At 41.1% G+C, this 22245-nt stretch overlaps 1 protein-coding gene across 6 annotated transcripts in view; it reads right to left on the reverse strand.

Moving 5' to 3' along the window:
* STAU2 (staufen double-stranded RNA binding protein 2) overlaps window positions 1-22245 on the reverse strand; it is a 171427-nt gene that overhangs the window by 67879 nt on the left and 81303 nt on the right. For all 6 annotated transcript variants that reach the window (XM_058832098.1, XM_058832101.1, XM_058832104.1 and 3 more), the window contains exon 12: window positions 17605-17912. In XM_058832098.1, coding sequence (XP_058688081.1) covers window positions 17605-17912 — 308 coding nt within the window. The remainder of the gene's footprint in view (window positions 1-17604; window positions 17913-22245) is intronic.

Here is a 22245-nt window from a genome sequence, read left to right on the forward strand (position 1 = left end):
AGCTGAAATCAGGAGATGAGACTTTACATTAAAAAAAAAAAAATCACACTTACATTGAAAACTACCTGGCTACCCTCTTCACTTCCTCTGTTCTATAAATAAGATATGTATTATTTTTTGTCCATATAGGAGAGAGTAGCTTAACGACAGTGAGTTTAAACACTTAATACAACCTTCCCCCTACATAAATAATAAAAAAGTGATAAAAATAAATGAATTACTCAGAAATTAAAACAAGGCAAAGCCCTACAAAAGAATGTAAACTATAATTCATATGTTTTTTGCAGAAACAACTTGTCTGCCATACACCTATAGAACAGGTAAATACTGTGTTTTCAGAGAGAGGAGGTTTAATTGATTTTATTATTAACAGTGAAAGGAAAAATGAAAAAAATGGCAGCCCTGAGATCTCCTGTTTTCACCACATGGCCTAAAAAACAGGAGGAAGGTGAGACGGTATGTTTTGCTAATAACATTCCTGGAGGATGAGCATGATTTGGAGCATTAGTGGAGGAGCCTGTGTCTTGGGTATCAACCTGAACAACGCATGACATGAGAGAGGAACTTGGTTAGTTTGGAAAGACAAAATTGCTTGAGTTTGAAATAACTTTCTAGCAACAGCATGAATGGAAATATGTTCTCAGGAACACTCTTTTTCAGGATGAAGGTTGTCACTGAAGTGAAGAGCGAAGCAAACATTCATGATTCTGTGTTTACAAACCATGTGTGAAAGCCCCAAAAGCTGCGTTAATGAAGGGAGAACAGGATCACTGTGAAACTGTGAATAGAAAATCAGCTGCCTGAATTGGCTAAGAGATCTGATGCTGGTACAGACACTGATGTTGTGCACTAACCTAAAAATAAGGCAGTATGCATAAAGAAACACCCTTCTTTAATTAAAACAAGAAACAACCATTTCACTTCCAAAGATTACCCTGCTCCATTGTGGTTTCAGTTTTGAATGAGAAAGAAGGAGAAGATAGCTAAATAAACCTTCTCTGAAAGCCTCAGTTTCAATCACAGAGAGGGGAATAAACTCTAACTTGTCTCTTTTCTCCTTCTTCACCTTTTCTTGTAGCTTCTCTTTTTAAGGGTTTTTTCTTGAGAGCTGAATTCCCTTACTATAATTAAAACTAAACCCTAGTCTGCTATGAATTCACCACTGCACCTTCACATTTTTGCCAACTGAAACTTCCAGTCTTTCAAAGTTTGGGCTCTATTCCAAGCCAAGGTCTGTAGCTAAGTTATCAAGTCACATTAGGATTTACTGAGAAGGATTTTGGCAGAGAATGCAGTCCGGTGTGTTTAGTGCTGGCTGCAGTATTTTGAGAGATCCTGATAGCTTTTAAACTTTCTCATACATAAATCCCCCAAATTCTAAAATTGGCTATCAAAATATAACTCACATTTTTTCCACAGACCAAGTTACATGCAGGGATATGTGGGAGGATTTCAAACCATTATTTGCAAGATGCCAAGCAGACAAGCTAAAATGTTACCAAGGTGACATCCACACCACACCTTAGGACCCACACACTATCAGTAGCCAGTGATTCTCTGTTTACCTTCTTTCCTTTCAGAAATTGAAACAAAAAAGAGGCACCTGGCTGTTTCTGGAGACAGGAAGAGCAAAACTTCAGCAGTGCTTGAATAGAAGAAAGCTAGTTTAGATAGAATTCTGGCCAGAAGCCAGCTAGTTGGATAGCTTGTGCTAGATTTGCATTTGTTTTCCTAATTCTGCATACTCGTGAGTCAATTTGGAAACACTCTTGCTGCAGCGAATACTACCTCCTGCAGTATGCTCTGTGAACAAATAGGTTACATTTCCACATTGCATACCTTTCCTTATGGAAAATCATATGAGAATGATTTTTATGTTTATTTTTTTGCAGAATGCTACCACCATTTTGACTTCCTTTAAGGTCAAAAATAGGATAATATGAACTAGATGGTCTGCAGTCCACAGAATCGTTTCTGAAATAAATGGAAACTATAAAACCACTTCTTGTAGATCTACCTTGGGTCACTGCCATCAGCTGTGGCACTGCCTACCTTCCCTCAGAAGTTAGGTGATTAAGAAAACCTATAAACCAGAATGCAATGAAGTCCAGGTGCTTCGTCTTTTACATGAGGCTCTCTCTGAAGATCAATTCCTGCTATCATCTTGTTCTGTTTTATCTCTCCCTCTATTTCACATTCCCAACATATTTTCTTTCCTTTGGCTAGTCACGTAAATCAGGGTTTGGAGACCTAGAAGTCCTTTCCTACATAACACAGCCATTTGATGTCAAGATGCTTTTCAGTAGCAGGACACCTGCAAGTTTCTGAGAGCCAAGCAAAGACTCTCAATTATCAGGTAGCCTGGAGTTGTGCAAATCAGAGATGTCCCTAAAATTGTCAATAAAATCCTGCCTGACTTGCTGTCATTCTTGGAGAATTTTTTTTTTCCCTGTAAATACAACAAAGAACAGTAGTTGTCTTAAATAAATGGGTAAGTTTTGTAGGAAGTAACCTGAAAAAAAGGTGTAAGTCTTCTTCCAAGCACAATAACTATAAGTTCACATGGATAAAAGGAGCTCTCTTATTGACTTCTGCCCTGTGGCACGTAGTGGCAAAGATGCTACTGAAGCATAAAAAGCTGTACCAGTTTTGACTGGGATGGAGCTACTTTGCTTCATAGTAGCTTGTTTAGCCCTGTGTTCTGGCTTTGTGACCAAAAGTGTGGATAACACACCAATACTTATTGCTGAGCAGTGCTTACACAGCATCAAGGGCTTTTCTGCTTCTCACACCAGCAAAAAGGATGGGGATGGGTAAGAAGCCAGGAAGGGACACAGCCAGGACAGCTGATCCCAACTGGGCAAAGGGATATCCCACACCATATGGCATCCTGCTCAGCATACAAAGCTGGGGGAACAAGGAGGGTGGGGGGTGTTTGGAGTGATGGTGTTTGTCTTCACAAGTCACTGTCATGTGTGATGGAGCCCTGCTTTCCTGGGGATGGCTGAACACCTCTCTGCCCAGGGGAAATGATGAATGAATGGTTTGTTTTGCTTTACGTGTATGTGTGTGGCTTTTGCTTTCCTTACTAAACAGTATATATCTCAACCCTCCAGTTTCTGCACTTTTACCTTTCTTGTTGTTCTCCCACACCCCACAGAAGAGGAGTAAGAGCAGCTGCATGGAGCAGAGCTGCCCACCAGGGTATACTTGTAACAATCCTTTCTGGCACCCCAGTGTGGGGCGTGAGGGGTCAAAGAAAACAACTGATGTGACCAGAGTATGCTATACCAAATTTATATCTGTTTAGCTATTAATTGTCAGGCTCCTGTGCTTGCCATAGGACTTGCTTGCCTGGATGTAGATGAGTAACTAGTGCTTGCTAGTGACTGCTTTTTGCTTCTGCTGTTTCCTGTTCTCCTTATCATCCTATCCTGCTCTGCCTGGGAACATACTGATAACAGGAATGAGCTGGCAGATGGCCAGGGCACTGCCTGTGCTGGACAGGCTGGAACTCAATGTCACAGGACTGTGACTGTGACTAAAATCATGATGGAACAGCCCAAAACATACATGGCCATGGAGCAGTTTATACTAAAGCACGCAATCCTCTAAAGGGAGAGTGGTCTATGGATATCGGAATTCTGGAGTAGCTACATCCCTAAAGGATGGTGGTCTGTAGACATATCCACACTGCTTCACGTGGACTGTGGGCCTGTGTGTAATCTCAGACTGGAGGGGGGCACAAGGGGAAGAGTCCATTGAATTGCTAAATCCTATGGTCTGGTCCAAAGGAATGAGGCCTGAAGATTGTAATGGAAGCACCTTTAAATTGTTGTAGCCCAGGATATTGCATGTCATGGGAATCACTACAGCATGAACCCCTTGTTGCTAGCCAGGCTAGGAGCAAAGGGAGGAGATTGCTCCAAACCCTATTATGCTCTGTTGTTAAGCCCTATAACCTGGCCCAAAGGAACCAGAGGTGGAAAGTGTCAAGGGAATACCTTTAAACTGTTGTGACCCAGGATGTGAGTTGCATGCTATGGAAATTAGCACTGCAGGAACCATCTGAACCAACAGAGGACAAGCCTCACAAGATGTGAAAGTGCAGCAGCGACCCAACCTGAGCTGTCTTTGGTGCCCAGTAACTCCATGCATCACACTGCCCCTCCTGTCCTGAGTGAATTGGTTGAATGCAGATTGAATAACAGATTGAATACACATGGACTAAATGGACTCAATGGACATTTTGTGGACTTTTAAAGGGGTGATCCATAAACTAAGGCAATGATTTCCATGTATATATCCAGGATGGGAAAGAGGAGGTGGTTAATGAAGGAGAATCTACTGGATAACGTGGGACCTGAGCACAGTGTCAATAATATGGAGATTACACCAGTTTTGTCTGGGATGGAGCTAATTCGCTTCATAAAAGCATGTATAGTGCTAAGCTTTGGATTTGTGACCAAACACTGTTGATAACATATTAGTATTTTAGCTGTTGCTGAGCAGAGTTTGCACAGTATCAAGGCTTTTTCTGCTCCTCACCCCCTCCCATCAGGGAGCAGTCTGGGGGTGCACGAGGAGTTGGGAGGGGATACAGCCAGGACAGCTGACCCCAACTGACCAAAGGAATATCCCACTCTTATCCTGCTCAGTGATAAAAACTGGGGAGAGGAGGAGGGAGGACGTTCAACATTACGGCGCTTGTGCGATGGAGCCCGGCTTTCAGGAGATGGCCAAACATCTGCTTGCCTACAGGAAATGGTGAATGAATTCCTTGTTTTGCTTTGCTTGCACACACAGCTTTTGTCTTCATCTCAACTCCTGAGTTTTATCACTCATGCCCTTCTGATTTTTTCCCTTATCCCACCAGGGGGGAGAGAGTGAGCAGCTGTGTGGGGCTTAAGCTGCCCACCAGAGTTAACCCACAACAAAAGCCTATAGTAATCAGAACATCAGGCAATACTTTGGTAATTGGTGAAAGTGCAAACTTCCCATTAGAAAAAACCCCCACGGCTTTCAGAAGACACAGAAACTGAGATAATGAGGGCTTTGTCAACCATTTCTAAAGGTGTTTATACTCCCCGAGGGTAAGAGACAAACACTGCTGTTGAGATTATTGTACTGGCCATTAAGCAGGGCACAGTACAAGCACGCAGGAGATAATACCCTTCTGCCAAAAGCCAGGCTTTAATACTTCTGGTGAAGAAGAGCACATCATTCCACACATCATTTTACAAAAAGTGACCTGACCAATGAGCAGAAACAGTGACAGTACACCTGACTAAGATCTAGGGCACCAGGACAGGAAACAGAAGACCAACTTCACTGCTTGTTTTACAGAAACAGGTATTGATAATATATGGCAGCACAATCACTCTGAAGCAATTTGAAGGGGGTTAAAGAGTAAGTAATAATTATATTTTTAATATAAATTCAATAATTCCCACTATCCTTTGAGTGTTAACACTAAGGCAAATCAGCTGAACACAGTTCCCTCTGGGCCTGACTGTACACTGCTATTTTAGAATAATTTCACTAACATTTGCAGTCTGGTCAATCCTGCTGGGAAAGAAGTCTCCAATGGTTCTGGGACTGTGGGGAAGGAAGGGGCTAGATGTGCAGTTGCATACATAGAATTATAGGGAGTCTTGACTCCAAATGTGAGTAAATAAATGTTGTCTTTAACAGTCTTATTTCAAGAGTTTTCTTCTCTAACACAATCCTGCAAACCTCTTCACTTTTTAATATGCTAATTTTTCCTGATTTTTTGAGATAGTATCTTCAAAGAACCATTTATCTAAAAACATTTTGCTGACATAGCTCTCAAATCTGTTTTACATTAAGGATGCCAAGAAGCCTGATGCTGCAATTTCAAAAGCTGCCTTTAATTATTATTTGGGTTTTCTGCTTTGAAGAAGTGATGAGACTTTTGTATTCCTCAGCACTAGCCCATTTTCTGGGACTGCAGTCCCAAGCTGACAGTGGCCACAAACTGTGTCCGCAGCCAACACATTCAAGGACAGAGCAGTTATCATCTGGATTTACATTCTTGTTTTCAGCACTTGATGCACTTTCTCTCTTTGGCTTTATCTGGAGATTTGTTAAAATGTATCTTTTGTTTCATTCATTTGCACGGAGCTTTGAAAATACACTCTCTCTGGCAGCTAACACTGTAACTACAACTATCCTCATTATAATAGATTCAGTGCATAGAACCCTTCCCTTAAAAAACCCAGTAAATAGCCCAAGTTTGCAAAACAGTATGTAGGGTGCCTCAACTAGCAAGTGATGTGGAGGTTAGGTATCTAATCTGCACAGGTGTTTATGAAAATCCCAAGCAGCTTCTACCTTTTTAGATGATTTTACAGTTTTAACTGACTTCCTATTAGCATCCAAAAGGCCTGTGTCGATTTTGAAAATGGTATTTAGGTGCATTTTAAAATCTGACTTGCTCAGAGAAATCATCAGTTATGTACAGATCAGACCAAAACTACAGCTCTTTCCTTGAAATCCACTGAGGGTTGAATTTCCCTGAAATTCTCCTCACATGCATACCTCAGTAGTGAGCTCCAAGCACTCCTACACTCATTTCCAAATGCAACCTCCACAAAGTGTTTTGTTTTGTTTAAGGCCACTGTAGGGAAAGGTTTGAGCTTAGGGTGTCAACCCTAATACAAGTGTAGAACTTGAATTTCAGTATAGTCCTGCCAACAGTTCAAAACCATGCACTGGCATGTATGAGCCACAAGTAAACCTGACTCTAGAGCATCCAGCAGGACCTCTTCAGTGTGTGCAGTCATTCAGAAACGTGTGCCACTGGGGAAAGGAGAAACATTTAGAAATGCCACACAATAAAACATTTAAGTATATCCATGTATAAAATGGAACAGTTAATGACTAAACAAACGTGGAGGGGAAAAGAAAATTGTGTAACCATTGCAATTGAAGGAGAACATCACATAGAAACCATATCCTGTGTGGGGTTTTGCTGTGGAGCCACTATGCAGGAAAAGTTAAGACCTTCAAGCACTGCCAATGGAGCAAGCCAAATATGCCTACAGCCATGTATTGGGACTGATTGTGGGCACTCAGTCCTGGTGTTTTACATTTTTTACGATCTTTGCTTCGTGGAAATTCACAGTGGAATTTCCTACTGGACTACCTGCAACTTGCATTTTGTTTCAGTAAAAACTGGAGGCTCAAGTTATACATGTGTAAACAGCTTTTCTAAATGTTTCCATTTGAACAAATTCTGTGAATAATTTACTGCACTTAAATGGTCAGCAAAAATAACTGTAACTTTCCTAGTCTGGTTACAAAACAATAGCCAAAATACCACATAGTCACTTAAAAATAACAATTTTACCAAAGCTGAATTTTCCTTTAAACCATTTCCAGGCAAAGTCTGCAAAACAATTAACTGGGTAGATAGTATTCATAAATACAAAGCAAGCACTAAAATGCTTTATTCAGAGTTTGTAAAGGCTTGCTTGAAGAATTTCTGTTTAATTATCACAGGTAATTTGAAGCCTGACCTTTGAAAGTATCCAAGCTAAACACCTGTTCTTCAGTGACACTGAGCTGCTGCTTATCAATTACAAATGTCTTTAGAATAATAAATCACAAAGAATGAAAATGCAATTTTTTACTACTTAACTATACCTTGGCCCAAATAATTTAATATTAAGGGCTTACAATAGAACATGGCTGGGATCATATACAAAGAGTTTAGAAGGATTTAAGTTAAATGAATGTGTTTTAAAGATGTGTCCCCTACAGCTAAAGAAGTTCAAGAAAACCATTCAAATAAGCAAATAACATTGTTTACATTTACAAATGAAACATCATATGAGTATTTATTGATTTTTTTAAAAAAATTCAAAAAATACATTGTAACAGAACAGAATGTATACGTTCTTCAATGAAAAGACAAAACTATGGTTATCATCTGGACCAGAATACAAATACATGCTAACAATTTAAAAATCATTTTGGGTCATTCAGGAAACATGAAACAAGCTAGCTGTTTGGAAATGCAGTAGTTTTCTCCTTTAGTAAATATGCCTGAGAAAGTTAACCTGTAAAGAAATCGGCTTTTAAACTCTAAAACACAAAGAGCTTTCTAGGCTGAAATGGTGAAGAGACCTGTGATATGCACCTGACAGGCCACTGAGCCATTTCCCACAGAGATTCTGTTCACTGCTCCACCTCAGCTCAGCCACCCAGCAGTGGCAGAGTTTCACATCAATACCAGGCTTATCCAAGTGAGGTGTTAAAAAGCATGCTAAGATGATGTAAAACCATCAGCTACATACACAGCAGATAGATGTTAATAATCAAGATTCTGTACCAAATTTCTTGCTTTGAATTAGGGCCAAGTAAAAAGTAGTAGTCTAGTTCATGGATGAAAAGGATTATATTTTTTGGCTCAAGGTAAGACCCTTTAAAAACAGTTTCTACAAAAGCATCTAGAATCAAAGCATGAAAAAAAAAGCCAACCAGGACAAATACAACTAATCATTTTACAGTAACCACATACTGTAGGCAAGTAGGACCCAAAACAGTAACACAAATTGTGCATCAGTTCTATGAAAATAAACCGTTACTAGGAGACACAAGCAATCTGACAAGATGTGAAAGTGAGCAGTGAAAACTTCATGGATTGAATTTCTTTTCATCAGAATTCATCTGTTTCTACTGTAGGCAGGTAACAAATGGAACTCAGGAAAACTGAATTCCTATTAGCAGCTTAACTCTACTACAGTGAGGCTAAGGCTATTACTGTTTCTTTCATTAAGAGACATTCAAATGAATGAAGCAAAAATGACATTTCAAAAATGAAGACCAAAAGTAAGCTATGTAGAAGAATGTACATTTTAGACAAAAACAGTGTTAGGTCAAATCCACAACTGGTGATATCTGATGTAAGCAAAAGTAATTTAATTATGCTGCTTATACCAACAGAACATCTGACACTGTTTCTTGAATTCTCGAAACCTTTTTTAAGTCACTTCCAACAACTGCATACTATGTAAATTACATGGGCTTTGACGAAAAATTTCATTATCAGGCATGCAAAAGAAGCCCCCCAATTTTAGAATTTAGTTACATGATCAAATTATATGTGCTAAAGCATATGAAACCAACTCTTCAAATGAAGCAAATTCACAATTCTGAAAATGGAAAAAACTCCAGGCAAAACAAAATTTCAAAACAAAAACCTGTGACAGGAAGAAGTGTATTTCTACATATATCTCTGATGGTTCAACACTGTAAATGAGCCACTATCCATATATGTGTGTGATTTTGCATGTAACGGGATAGGGAAGAGGCTTCCTTTTCCTAACTTCTACACCACAGAAATGACTGGATGTAGTACAGAGGCTGCCACTATCCTATGAAATACAGGGTATTTGGCATTGCTGGATACAGTGTTCAAGGACTCATGCACTGACCCAGCATGGTTCATCTTACATTCTCTAGTATTGACTGTGATGGCAAAAACATTCTGCATTGCTCTGACACCAGCTTGGCTTCTAGGCTGCACCTTCTGAACGAAACACCATTCTCAGGTGTCCTGGTTCCAGTCAGGAAAGAGTGAACTTTTGTAGTAGCCAGGAGGCATGGACTAGGACCTGGAGGTTATTCTATAATCACATCACTGCTGCAGGAAGGGAGTCTCTTCTGGGGAGAAAGACAGAGAAAGGGGTCCCTTCTGGTCAAGCAGTGTGCCAGAGGGAGTGGTTGGGTGTTGTCTATTGGAGGGGGAGGGTGTTCTGTGTGATTCTTGCACTCTCTGTCATTAGTATTGGTCAAATTCTTACCTCACAGCTGTTTCCAGTAAGTTGTTTGTATCTCAACTTGTGATCTTTGCTCTTTGTGCCTCTAACTTTCCTCTCCATCCCGTTTAATGGGTGGAATGAGGGGGAGGAAGCAGTGAGTGAGTGGCATGTGGTTTGGAGAGTCTCAGCGGGAGCATTAAATTAGGAAGTACCATTCTTAAACCAGGACAGTCTTATTTGGCACCCAGTGTGTGGCATGAAGGCTTGAGATAAAAACAGATCTGTCCAGAGCAGCTTGGAAACAGATTCAATCTAAGCACTTGTTGCATTAACTCCAGAGCTGCTGTTCACAACGTTGCTTGGTCTGTTCACCTGGCTGTGGTGCTGCAGTCCCATATTCCCCTATATTCCTGTATGTTGTCCTTGTGATGTCCTTTTTCAGAGCAGGGAGAGGGACTGGGGCTGCATTTTTGCTGTATTATGGGATATCAGTCTATGACTGATCAAGGGCAATGAGGGCAATTTCAAAAATGTATTCAGTGCTGATCTCCTACTTTTGGGCACTGTCTTTGGAAGTCTATTAATAATCATACTCAGTCTCTAGGGGGAACAGGGTAGGAAGATTTCCCCCAGTCTTTCACCTCCTTCTCCTCCTTCACCTGTTACAACAGCTTTTGAGAATTTTTTAATTCCCCTGGATGTTAAGGAAAGCACATTCTTGTTGATAAGTCTCACTGGTCTCCTTAGTCCATACCCTGTTTAGAGTCAAGAAAGAGATTTCTAGGAAGTTCAGTCAGAGTTCTGCCCCAAGGGTGGATAGTCATGAGTGGCATGAAATGTGGCAAAAAATGAACGAGTTTTTTTTTTTTAATTTTCCACTCCAATGGTTTGGAAGTTCATACCTAAACAACTACAGGACAGAATATTTGCAAGGAGCATGCTGTGGCAACGAGAAAGGGGCAACTTATTGCAGTGTGCTGGGCCCTGGCTAGTCTTTACTGGACATAGTTCAATACTAGAGAGCACCCTCAGGGAAAGAGGAGGAAACAGACCTACAGGCACTGTGGCCTGATTTGCAGCTGAAACAGAGGAACCACCTGTGCTAGTAGCTGCCCCTATGCAGAAGAAGAAATCCAAGACCAAATCAGTTCATTTAGTGGGGGATAAAGAGGAAGTAGAATCCCCACAATAAGAGGAAGAGGCAGGGCCAGAAATAATCACCAATAATCACCTGATCCCTATTCCCATGTGTATTGGGTTTACATGGCCTGGGTTTTGGAGGAGGGAGAGATTACAAGGCTGGCTTCTGTGAGAAGTTGCCAGAAGCTTTCTCTATGTCCAGCAGAGCCAATCCCTGGCAGCTACAAAGATGGATGTGCTGCTGGTCAAGGCTCAGCCAATTAGAAATGGTGGTAGTGCCTCTGAGACAACATATTTAAGAAAGATAAATGAAAAGCTGTTGTGTAGTTGAAATTGTGGCTAGAAAAGGGTGGAGTGAGAACATGTAAGAAAAGCTCTCCAGACACCAAGGTCAGCGCAGAAGGAGGGGGAGGAATGCTCCAGGCACCAGAGCTGGGATTCCTCTGCAGCCCATGGGGATGGCCAAGGTGAAGCAGCTCTGCCCCTACAGCCTATGAAGGTCCATGGGGATGTAAGAGATCTGACTGCAGCCTGTGGAGGAACCCCAGACTGGAGTAGGTGGATACCTGAAAGATGGCTGTGAGCCCATGGGAGACCTGTGGAGAGAGGGGCCTGGTCCTGTACTGGAGCAGCCTGTCCCTGAATGACTGCACTGTGTGTAAGAGTGACCCACGCTGCAGCAGTTTGGGGATGACTGTAGCTCGTGAAACAGACTCCTGCTGGAGAAGTTAATGAAGAATGGTCTCCTGTGGGAGGGACCCCACAGTGCAGCAGAGGAACAACTCCTCTCCCTAAGAAGTGGGAGAAACCACAGGTGATGAATTGACCAAAATCCCCATTCCCTGTCTCCCTGCACTGTTGGTTGGAAGGTGTGAGGGTGTGAGAGATGAGGTAATATTTTGTTGAAGCCAAAAGGTTGTTAAGTCAAAGAGTGAAAGATGTTGTGTTGTGTTGTTTGTGGCTTGGACTTGTTCTGATTGGTTTGGTGGGTGTTGCTGTAAGCTGGCAGAGGGGTGGAGCTGAAGACCTGACCAAAAGGAAATAGGATGAGAGAGAAGGGGATAGAAAAGTAGACAGTCAGGAGAGAAAGTAAATTCCTGAGTACCCAGCCAATGGGAAAGGGGCCAGAGACCACCCCCACACCATCCCCCCCCCCCCCCATGGGAAAAGTGTATATTTTGTAGACATTTTGTTGGAGGGTGTGTGTGTTCAGCTTGGAGGGGGAGAGGTATGCACCTGGCTCAGTTAAATCCATACTAATAAACAGTTTTCTTTTCCTTGGACAAAACTTTGTCCCCATTTAATTGTATCTGAAAGTTTTTTCATTTCTAACAAGCGAAAGGTGTTTTTGAGGTTCTTATTTTATTTCTCATTATCCTGCTCCAATTTTGTCAGTAATAAATTCAATGCCTATCTCCAAGTTGATATGCATTGGGAAGTACCTGTTTTTCCCATGATGGTATTGATGAATGGTCTCTCCCAGTCCTTACCTTAACCCATGAACCCCTCACTATATTGTCTCTCCCCCATCCAGCTGCAGAGTAGAGTGAGAGAGCAGCTTTGGTGGGTGCCTGCCATCTGATCACTACACCAGGTGAGCAAAAATATGTCAGCAGCCAGCCAGGAGAGCCCCTGGTGACCTGGTTGCTCCCATGCTGGGATATTGTGTCCAACAATTTGAAACTAGATGGTAGTGAAGCAAAGCAACTGGAACCCTGTCACAGGATGCAGGTATTAACAAGGGGATTGGGAAGAGGGCAGAAACCCTCAGCTTCTGGAAGTGACTCCTGTCAAGCAGAGGGAAGGGTGTTCTTTCAAGGATCATCTGATAGTGTATCCAAGCAGAGGGGATGCCATGGAGAAAGGTATCCAGTACCTGAGAGCATTAGCTGTGCTAGAAGTAATTTATAGGGATTTAAATAAAGAGGAGTGCTCTGTAGTTCCAGATGATGTCCAGTGTACACAGTCCATGTGGTAGAAGTTTGTGCAGAACACACCACCATCACACCCCATTGGCATTAATGGCAATGAAAGAACAGTGCTTCAGGTGACTACCTGACTCTGGCAATATGAAGATCATGTCTTTTCCTCCCTATCAACCTGCACCTCAGCTGTGGAAAGACTGTACAAGATGGCAGACAGATTTGAAAGACTTGAACAAGCTAGACCAGAAATATCTCATGGCCCACCAGTGTGGACCAGAGTCATTGCTATTGGGAGCAAGCACCCCCCATTCCAGAGAGAGGGTACACACCACAAGGTAACCTGTGGTTTTACTTGCATGACCATGGAGAGGACATCAGGAAGTGGAATGGAAAACCCACCTGTGCCTTAGCAGTATGGGTACATGAGCTGAGAGGAAGAACAAACACCACAAGAAATCCTTCAAGGATAAATGCCACTCCAGTTTCCTGTGGACAAGTCCTCAGACAGAACAGGAGGGCTGATGTTGCTTCCAATCCTCTTGAAGTACCTTCAGCTCATATTTATTTGTGAGCAACAAATACCATGACCAGAACTGGAGGAGTCCTGCCTCCAGCAAGGTGGAGGAAAGAGATAATCAGATCTCTTGGACTGTGTGGCTCTGATGGCTTGGCACACCAGACCCAAAGGAGTTCAAAGCTTTAGTTGGCATCAGTGCACAATATGCCCTGATGCTAACAAGATATGTACAGGCAGAATTCATCTCTGTTTCTGGGATGACAAGGGATCCCAACAGCTGACTGTACTGGAGTATGTACTGAACCTGACTGGGTAATGGGAGAGACCAGAGGAGATTGCTTGCTCAAAACATTTTGGGCATGTGTGTGGGCAAAGGGGCAGGTTGGGTCTTGCCCTGGTGAGGTGATGCCCTGCTCCCCACACCCCAGCCTCTAGAGCCTGTATCCCAGCCCCAGACTGACTGCCAATCACTGCCACACTGGAGGCAATGCTCCTCATCCTACCTCTGAAGCCACAGCTCCTGAGCAGCTGCCAGACCAGAAGTCTTGCCTGGAGGAAGGGCCCAGGAAAGACAAAGGGTACTTAAGCCAGTACACCAGGCAAGCATGTTGGCCCTTCCTTCCCTTGGATTTTATATCAGCTAGAAGATTACTGAAACCCAGCAGTGGTAGCTGTATTCACTTTTTTCTGCATCTTGTCTCTCTTTTTTCTCATGTCTTCTTCTCGAAGTTTGAGTAACAAACTTGGATTGGTTGGAGTTTGCTAAGTTGAACAGGCTTAGAGTTTGCCAGATTAGGGCTTTGCAAAATGTTTTATGTTGACTGAATGTTGCTCTAAACTTTTGGCAAAATTCTCTGATTTTCTGAAGCTTGCCAGTAAAGTTTTTGTTGTTTTGATCTCTTGTTGGTATTTCTCATTGCTCTCTAATTCAGGGTACGTAAAAAACCTGCAAGCCCTTTCAAAAGACTCCACGAGTGACTTCTGGGGTCTTACAGGAACGAATTGCAAAACCACCCCATTGTGACTGGCCCAGAGGTCTTGTGCATCCTTGGCATAGACTGCTTCAGGAGTGGGTATTTCAAGGACCCAAAAGGATGTGCAGTACTTCTGGAACCAACTTCCCTGGGGTGGAAGCACCATCTCACCATTTGCCATGGAATGATCCAGACTGCACTGGAAGAGAGTGTGGCTTCATAACACTTGCAATATATTGATTACATCATTGTGTGGAGCAACAAAACACAGGAAGTTTTTGAGAAAGGGGAGAAGATAATCTAAATCCTTCTGAAGGCTGGTTTTGCCATAAAGCAATGTAAGGTCAAGGGACCTGCCAGGAAATCCAGGCTTTAGGAATAAAATGTTAAGATGGATGTCATCTGATTTCAATGGATGTGCTCAACAAAACAGCATCTATGTCCCCACCAACCAGCAAGAAGGAAACACAGGATTTCCTAGGAGCCATGGGCTTTTGGAGAATGCATATTCCAGAGCTCACTCAGATTGAAAGCTCTCTTAGATTAATTACTTTAAGTGGGGTCCTGAACAAGAAGCTTCTGAACAAATTAAAGAAGAGATTGTTCATGCAGTAGCTCTTGGGTCAGTCAGGACAGGACAAGATGTGAAAACTGTGGTCTATACTGCAGATGGGGAGAATGGTCCTTCCTGGAGTCTCTGCCAAAAAAGTACCAGGAGACACTGGTGGATGACTCTTGGGGTTCTGGAGTTGGGAATACAAAGCATCCAAGGCCTGCTACACAACAACTGAAAAAGGGATACTGGCATCTTATGAAGGGGTTCAAGCTGCTTTAGAAGTGATCGGCCCTGAAGCACAGCTTCTTCTGGCACCCTGACTGCCAGTGCTGGGCTGGATGTTCCAAGAGAAAGTCTCTTCCACACATCATGCCACTAATGCTACATACATAGAGGGAGTGGACTGTGCTGATCATACAGTGAGCTTGAATAGGAAACCCCAATAGCTCAGGGATCTTGGAAGTCATCATGAACTAGCCCAAAGGTCAAAATTTTGTACTAATGTCAGAAGATGAAGAAGAAAAGGTGATGTGCTGAGGAGGTCCCACCATGTAATCACGTACCAGAAACAAAAAGTGATACACTCTCTTCTCTGACAGATCCTACCATATTCTAGGGATACATCAAAAATGGAAAACTGCTATATGGAGTCCTGCATGGCTAGTCACAGAACCTGAGGGTAAAGGTGGATCAAGGCAGGCTGCAGGGCTAAAAGCCATCTAGCTGGCTTTTAATATCATTTAACAAGAGAAATGCCCAGCACTCTGCCTCTGCGCTGACACATAAATGGTGACAATGCTGTGTGGGGGTGGCTGGACCAATGGAGAAAGGCCAGCTGGCAGCACAGAGGTAAACCCATCTGGGCTGCTGAACTGTGGCAATACATCATTGCTCAGGTAAAGAAGTTGACTGTAAGAGTATGTCTTGTAGATGCACACATACCCAAGTGTCAGGCCACTGAAGAACACCACAGTGAACAGGCAGATTTGACTGCCATGATTCAAGTGTCTCAGGTAGATGTGTACTGACAACATAAGGGTAAATTATTTCCTGCTTAGTGGGCCCATGATGCCTCAGGTCATCAGGAAAGAGGTGCAACACATAGATGATCAAGGGGTGGATTTGAGCATGGATACAATCTCCCAGGTTATGGAATAACCTGCAAAACATGTGCTGCAATCAAGCAGGCCAAGAGGGTAAAAGCCCCTGTGGTGTGGGGATCAATAGACAAAATATGGGAAGGCCTGGCAGATCAATTACACCACAAGGCCACCAAGGCAAGCACTCTGTGCTGCCTGTGGTAGAAGCAATCACTGTAAGCCCCTGCGGTGCATATGATGAATGTGTTAGGAAAGAGAGCTTGGATTAGTCATGCCTCAAGGAAGGGCAAACACAGCCATGGAATTGTTTTTGCTCCAGGACCTGGGTGCATTTGGTGGGTAATGCAGAGGGACAGGGAACTTCCCTGTGTACCTCCAGCGGTGAGGTACACAGGGAAGTTGTGTGAGAATAGTCTGCAGTGTTGAACAGTATAACATTGGCTGCTGAATGACACTGCCAAATGACACTGCATGCTATAACTGCGATGGACAATGAGTATGGACTGCTCCAGATGCACCAGTAGTGAACTCGTGATGCAGCTTGCAACCAGCTGACAGCACACTTGCCCTCCTGTCCTGGAAGACATCTAGGACAGACAGAACCCACAGTCATGGATTAAATTAACTCAACAGACATCTTGCAGGAACAGCCATTGAAAATGATACCTCTGCTTGTATATACATATATATACTTGGAATGCATAGGATCTGGGCATGCTATAGATGGTATAGAATAAGGGATGGATAATGTCCTCATTTTGGCCAGGAGAGGGCTTATTTTTGCAATTGCCAGGAGGGGCCAGGGGTAGGACCTGGACATTATTCTATACCACCTCATGTCATTGTCAGGTTTAGGGGAGGGAGTCTGTTCCAGTTGAGCAAATGTGGCAGAAGGCATGGTCAGGTATTGGCTGTTCTCAGGGGAATTCTGTGGGAATTGTTAATTTCTTCTATCCTCCGCCATTAGCATTTTTGCTGCAATTGCTTGTTTTCTTATCTCATTGCTGTTTCCAGTAAATTGTTCTTATCACAATCCATGATATCCAGCTTTTATGCTTCCAATTCTCCTCTCCAGCCCACCACAAGGGGAGGAGGGAAAGGGAAGGGAGAGTGACTGTGTGGCAGTGGTTTGGAGAGTCTCAGTGGGACACTAAATTGGGTAGTACCTTTCCTAAGCCAAAACACCAGGTTACATGGTGGGAAGCAAAAAATCTACTTTAATGACTTGGCCTAGAAGACAAATGAAAAGGTAAGGTGGTGCATCAGTAGCTTCTGGAACAGCGTTGAAGGGAGAAACCAAGAGGTGAAGACTCTCAAAAAACTGCAATTTGAAAACATAATTTAAGCCTGTAATTATTTAAGGAGAAGAGACATAGGAGAGAAAGATGGGCTGCAGTAAGATAAATGTAAGGAAGGAACAAAAGAGAAGGAGGGATGCATATATTGGTAGAAATCTGTATCTCCTGGACCCAGAAACTGCCTCAGACACCAACTAATTTTACAAGATAAGTTACATGCATGCCCACATTCAAGAGGGCAAGAGTGAAACCTTGATGGCAACGCTACGATTCTGGCTGAAGAGCTTCATTTTCCCCCTCCCATACCTGAAAGCCTTGAATCCTTGCCAAATATTCCAGCTGTTTTGAAGGCTGCACTGTAGAACAGGGGGAAGCAGGAGATATTCCTTTTAGACCTATGGCTTCGGCAGTTGGGGATGTTCCATTCATGAGAAGTTCCCTGGCAATTGTGGCTGTGCTATTTGTTGTAGGAGATATGCTGAAGAAAGAGCTAGAAGTCTGGCTCATTTCTTTGGACGACAAATAGCTTACAGTGGTACCAGGGGCTGATTTGTTGCGGCTTGCTTCCATCTCTTGATATACATCAGGAGAGAGATGGAGTATTCCCTTTGGTGCTGAAAACAAAACCAAAAATCATTCTCATTATTTCAGAACAGGTTTGACACGTAGACAATTTTCATTAACATATTTTACAATGAAAAACAAAGTCAGAATTTAGAAGCAGTGTATTTTTTTTTTTACAGTAACTGTAAATGAAGTCACCTAATTTATTTAGTAACAAAGCAGATCTGAAGTGCCCTTCTTCTTCCTCTTCCCCAACTCTTTTTGAATGGTACAAACCTTACCTTTAAAACTGTGGCTAGCATAGAATACACAATATGAACATGGTTTATAGGTCTCCAAACATTTTTTGAGAAAAAGATGTTACTTTAAAATAGTAGCACAAACATTATGTCCCTACATTCTTCTACCCCCTATCTGATACAATAATTTAGGCTGTTTTCTCACAAATAATTGAAACTACTCTATATCAGCACTGTTGCCACCAGAAGTAGAGCTTTTTCTCCCACCTACAGGTGGGGTTTGTACTCCCCAGCTGCTCTGGTGCCAGCATTAGCACCTGTAGGACCATGTCAGGATGTTTATGAGAATGAGCTGCTGGAAGCAAAGGAAGGACAACGTGGTTCCTTGCAGTAGCAGCATTACCTCAAGTGCTGGCTTAAAGTGTTTGCTGAATCACAAGGGCAGCCTGTGGGTAAAAAAATTTAAATTGCCCTGCAGCTACAGTGTTACTGTGCTAATGACTGATGTGACTGACTCCTCTGCAGTGAAGAGGAATTTATTTATTTGGCTGCATATCTCATAGTTTTCAAATAGCTCCTTGATTTCAAGAACATTTATACTGAAAAAGGAAAGCATATATGTATCTTACTTAATATCAATAGGTGTTAAGGTAAACATTAAAAAGATCTAAATTTATTTGAATTATTTCTAAATATTTCTAGTGACATGTAAATTAGGGATAATGTATCTACATTTAAACATTTTTAATACCTTTTTAGAAAATATCTACACCCTAAAAGTGCTTGGACACAGAAGTATACTCTTGATCAGTTTTGCTGATAGTCCTGTGCATGGAAATGTGTAGAATTAAGTCTGAAGTTTGCTAGCTTTCTTGCACAGAGAAGCATTTTTTGGAAATACAAATAGCCAGTTGGCTGATACAAGAAGAAAACCTTTTTCTTATTATTAATATGTCAGAAAATGAGCTTGAAATGTGTAATTTCATATTAAGAACATACTTTAATCTTCTAGCATATAATATGAGTGAACCTGAGCCATATGGCATTTCATTCTAGGGATAATAAACCTGTTTGTTAACTGATTTAGTAATCCCAAGAGAAATCAAAGGGTTCAATGCTTAATTCATTTGCAGTACATATTAAATTAATCTCAGAAAGTAGAATAAATTCAAAGAAGAGGAGGAAATTAATTTCTAGTACCTAGGAAAGATTCCTCTAATCTTAGAAGTGCAAGTAGTACTTTTAAATATAATGTCTACCACAAGGAGAAGACTCAAAAAATATTACCTGTAATTAATATCCTCATTTTCAACTACATGGTAAAAATGGAACTTCCTCACTGCCGACTCAGCAAACTGCTTACAGGTGAATCTTTTAATTGATTTACTTGTACATTTGGCTTTTAAATTCATATGGCTTTTAGAAATCTGGAACATCTGCTTATATCACTTACAAAGACATATCTGTTATTCACCTGATTGCTCTCCCCACCTACCTCCAAAGTGTTGGGTAGTCTGGTTGGATCCTGAACATGAAGGCTGCTTTTACCCAGTTTAGAACTGGCTACAAAGGCTGTAGACTGAACTCCAGAGCTAAGCACAAATTCAAGACAATGCTGCTGGGACAGATGGAGGATAGGATCCCTACAATTTATTTTTCTCCATCTGGGACAATTTCAAACATAATCTAATAGATAAACTGTGTAAATAAACAGCATTATTTTATGTCACATAACCACTGTATGAGAAGAGAGACTTTATACACTTTTCGTGAGGCTGTAACCTCCAAGGCCTACCTCTGTCTGTATTTTTAAAGTCTTACACAAGATGTAAGATTAATGAAAACTGAAAAAAAAAAAAAAAGATAATACAAATCTTGGTAGTTGACACTAGGTTACAAAATCAAACAGCAATAAAAATACTGAGTGGCAGGTGTTCACCACCTCCTAAGAACTGCCCACTGTAAATCTGATTTCCCACGAATATTTCAGAAACAGAAATGAAAACTGAACAAAAGATTAAACAGTCTACTTGTTTAGAAATAACATGATATTAGCCCATCCAATCAATTTTAGAAAAACACAGTACAATGTTAACTAAAAAAAAAGTTTAAAGAAGTTTAAAATCAAGTTCAGTGCTGCAGATGTCTGTTCCATTGATGTAATATTATTTAAAACAAACATTTTACATGCTTTCTCAGCCATTTCACTGTTTTTACATGATCCACCCAAATATCTAACTGCTGTCTGGAACAATGGTTTGGAATATTTCCAGATTACTAAGCTTTCTAAATGTTAAAATAACTAATATCCAGCATATGATGAATAGAAAGATATTGAGCAGAGTATAGCAAATGCTCTTAAAGTACTGACTTTAATGATGATGTTAAATTAATAATAGTACTTTTACACTTTGCAACACCTTACTGCTAAAGACTTCAAAGTGCTTTATAAGCAATAATTAATTTAAATCATACATTGGCTCTGAGAGGCAGATATTATATTACCATCATTGATTATATCTGGAAACAAAGTAATGTAATATTCTAGACATTACATTAATGTAGTTGCAAGATATTAACTTTTTATATTCAGGGCCTATGCTTCATGAAGCTTCTTACAAACTTGTTTTAAAAAGCCAATAAAAATCTGGTCTCTTTGAAAACTTCTATAAAACAAATATTAATTGTAATTGATTATCTATTTTTAATGTATTACTGAGGATATTTTATACATCATTCCTCACTGTTGCCTGCTTACTTCAACTCTGCTGTATTATAGAAAGTGTATAAATATATTTAGTTACAGTAGTAGAGTTATCAAATGACAAGGGATATAACAACAACAACAACAGAGGATTAAGTGCAAGAACAAAAGAACCCTTCAGAAATTGACTTATCTTCTAACGATCAGTTAATTAAAAAGCATGGGGGAAAGAAATACTATCTTATAACACCTTTATGCATTGCAGGAGAACATCTTCAGGGAAACATTTTCATTTTTTTTTATTTTTCAGCTAAGAAAAAAACTTGGATTTTTGTGTCTGATAAATATTTATCCCATACAAGCTTCACCATACTCCACAGGAAGAATCATAATTATTAGGAGTCACAGGATCTATAATAGACCAACAACACTGCACCTTCTGCTGGACATTAACTTAGAGACACATTTATGAAACATGTTAAAATAATTTCCATTGATATTATTTAAACCTGTGGGCAAATGTGCTACAAAAATATGCAGGCTAGCTTTGCAATGTAATCACTAACATTTAAAAAACATGTCTTATTCATCACTGGCAGTAATTGTTAGCAGTCTCTCACAATCTTCTGAAGTCTATGAAAATACACCAAAGACCTTTCCTACCTAAGAACAAATTTCTTCATCTTCCATTGTCTACTTTTGCTGTCACATACTAGATAGCTGCAAAATAGCTTGGACTCCAAGGCAAATATATGAATAAGATACAAAATGGCCCAACAATCCCTCACAAGCCTTGCCCTGGAAATCTCAGTGCTTAGATTGCACCTTTTTTTCACAGCAGCCATAATAGAGACAATCTCCAAAAGTTCTGTTTGAGTGATGTTATTTTTATTCCTAACCCTTTCTCTTCAGTGTCCCTTTGGCTGGGAAGATGGGGGACATTTCTACAAAAGCGTCCTACACTTTCTGGAGTTTGTGGTAAACAAAATTAACCATTAGAAGAACTGTCTGCATGGGGAATGGGGTGAAGAAGAACAACTGACAATATTACTGAACAAGCCTCAATGTAATAGGACTGCAAAAACGGAATTTGCTGATACAGGAACAGTGACAAGTTACCCCACAGCAGTGGGCTATTAAATTAAGAAAAGTTCAAAGTGATGACAGCATTGCCTGCACACTCACAGCTATTAGAGTCTACACAGGTACCACTGGTGTCCTATTTCAAATTTTCTGTTTCTGTCAGGAAGATCAGAAAACATGAGAAGCTGAGATTCCAATTTTACCATTCAACTCCACAAGATGGCCCAGAATCAGGCTCATGTTATCAATCTGTGCACACACACACACACACACACATATACATATATATATATATATATATATGTCAGTGCTAATTTTCTCTTCTATACTTAATCAGTACTGTTGGGATATTCTTCC

This window comes from Poecile atricapillus, chromosome 2 (assembly GCF_030490865.1).
Source record: "Poecile atricapillus isolate bPoeAtr1 chromosome 2, bPoeAtr1.hap1, whole genome shotgun sequence".
Classification (NCBI taxonomy): Eukaryota; Metazoa; Chordata; class Aves; order Passeriformes; family Paridae; genus Poecile; species Poecile atricapillus.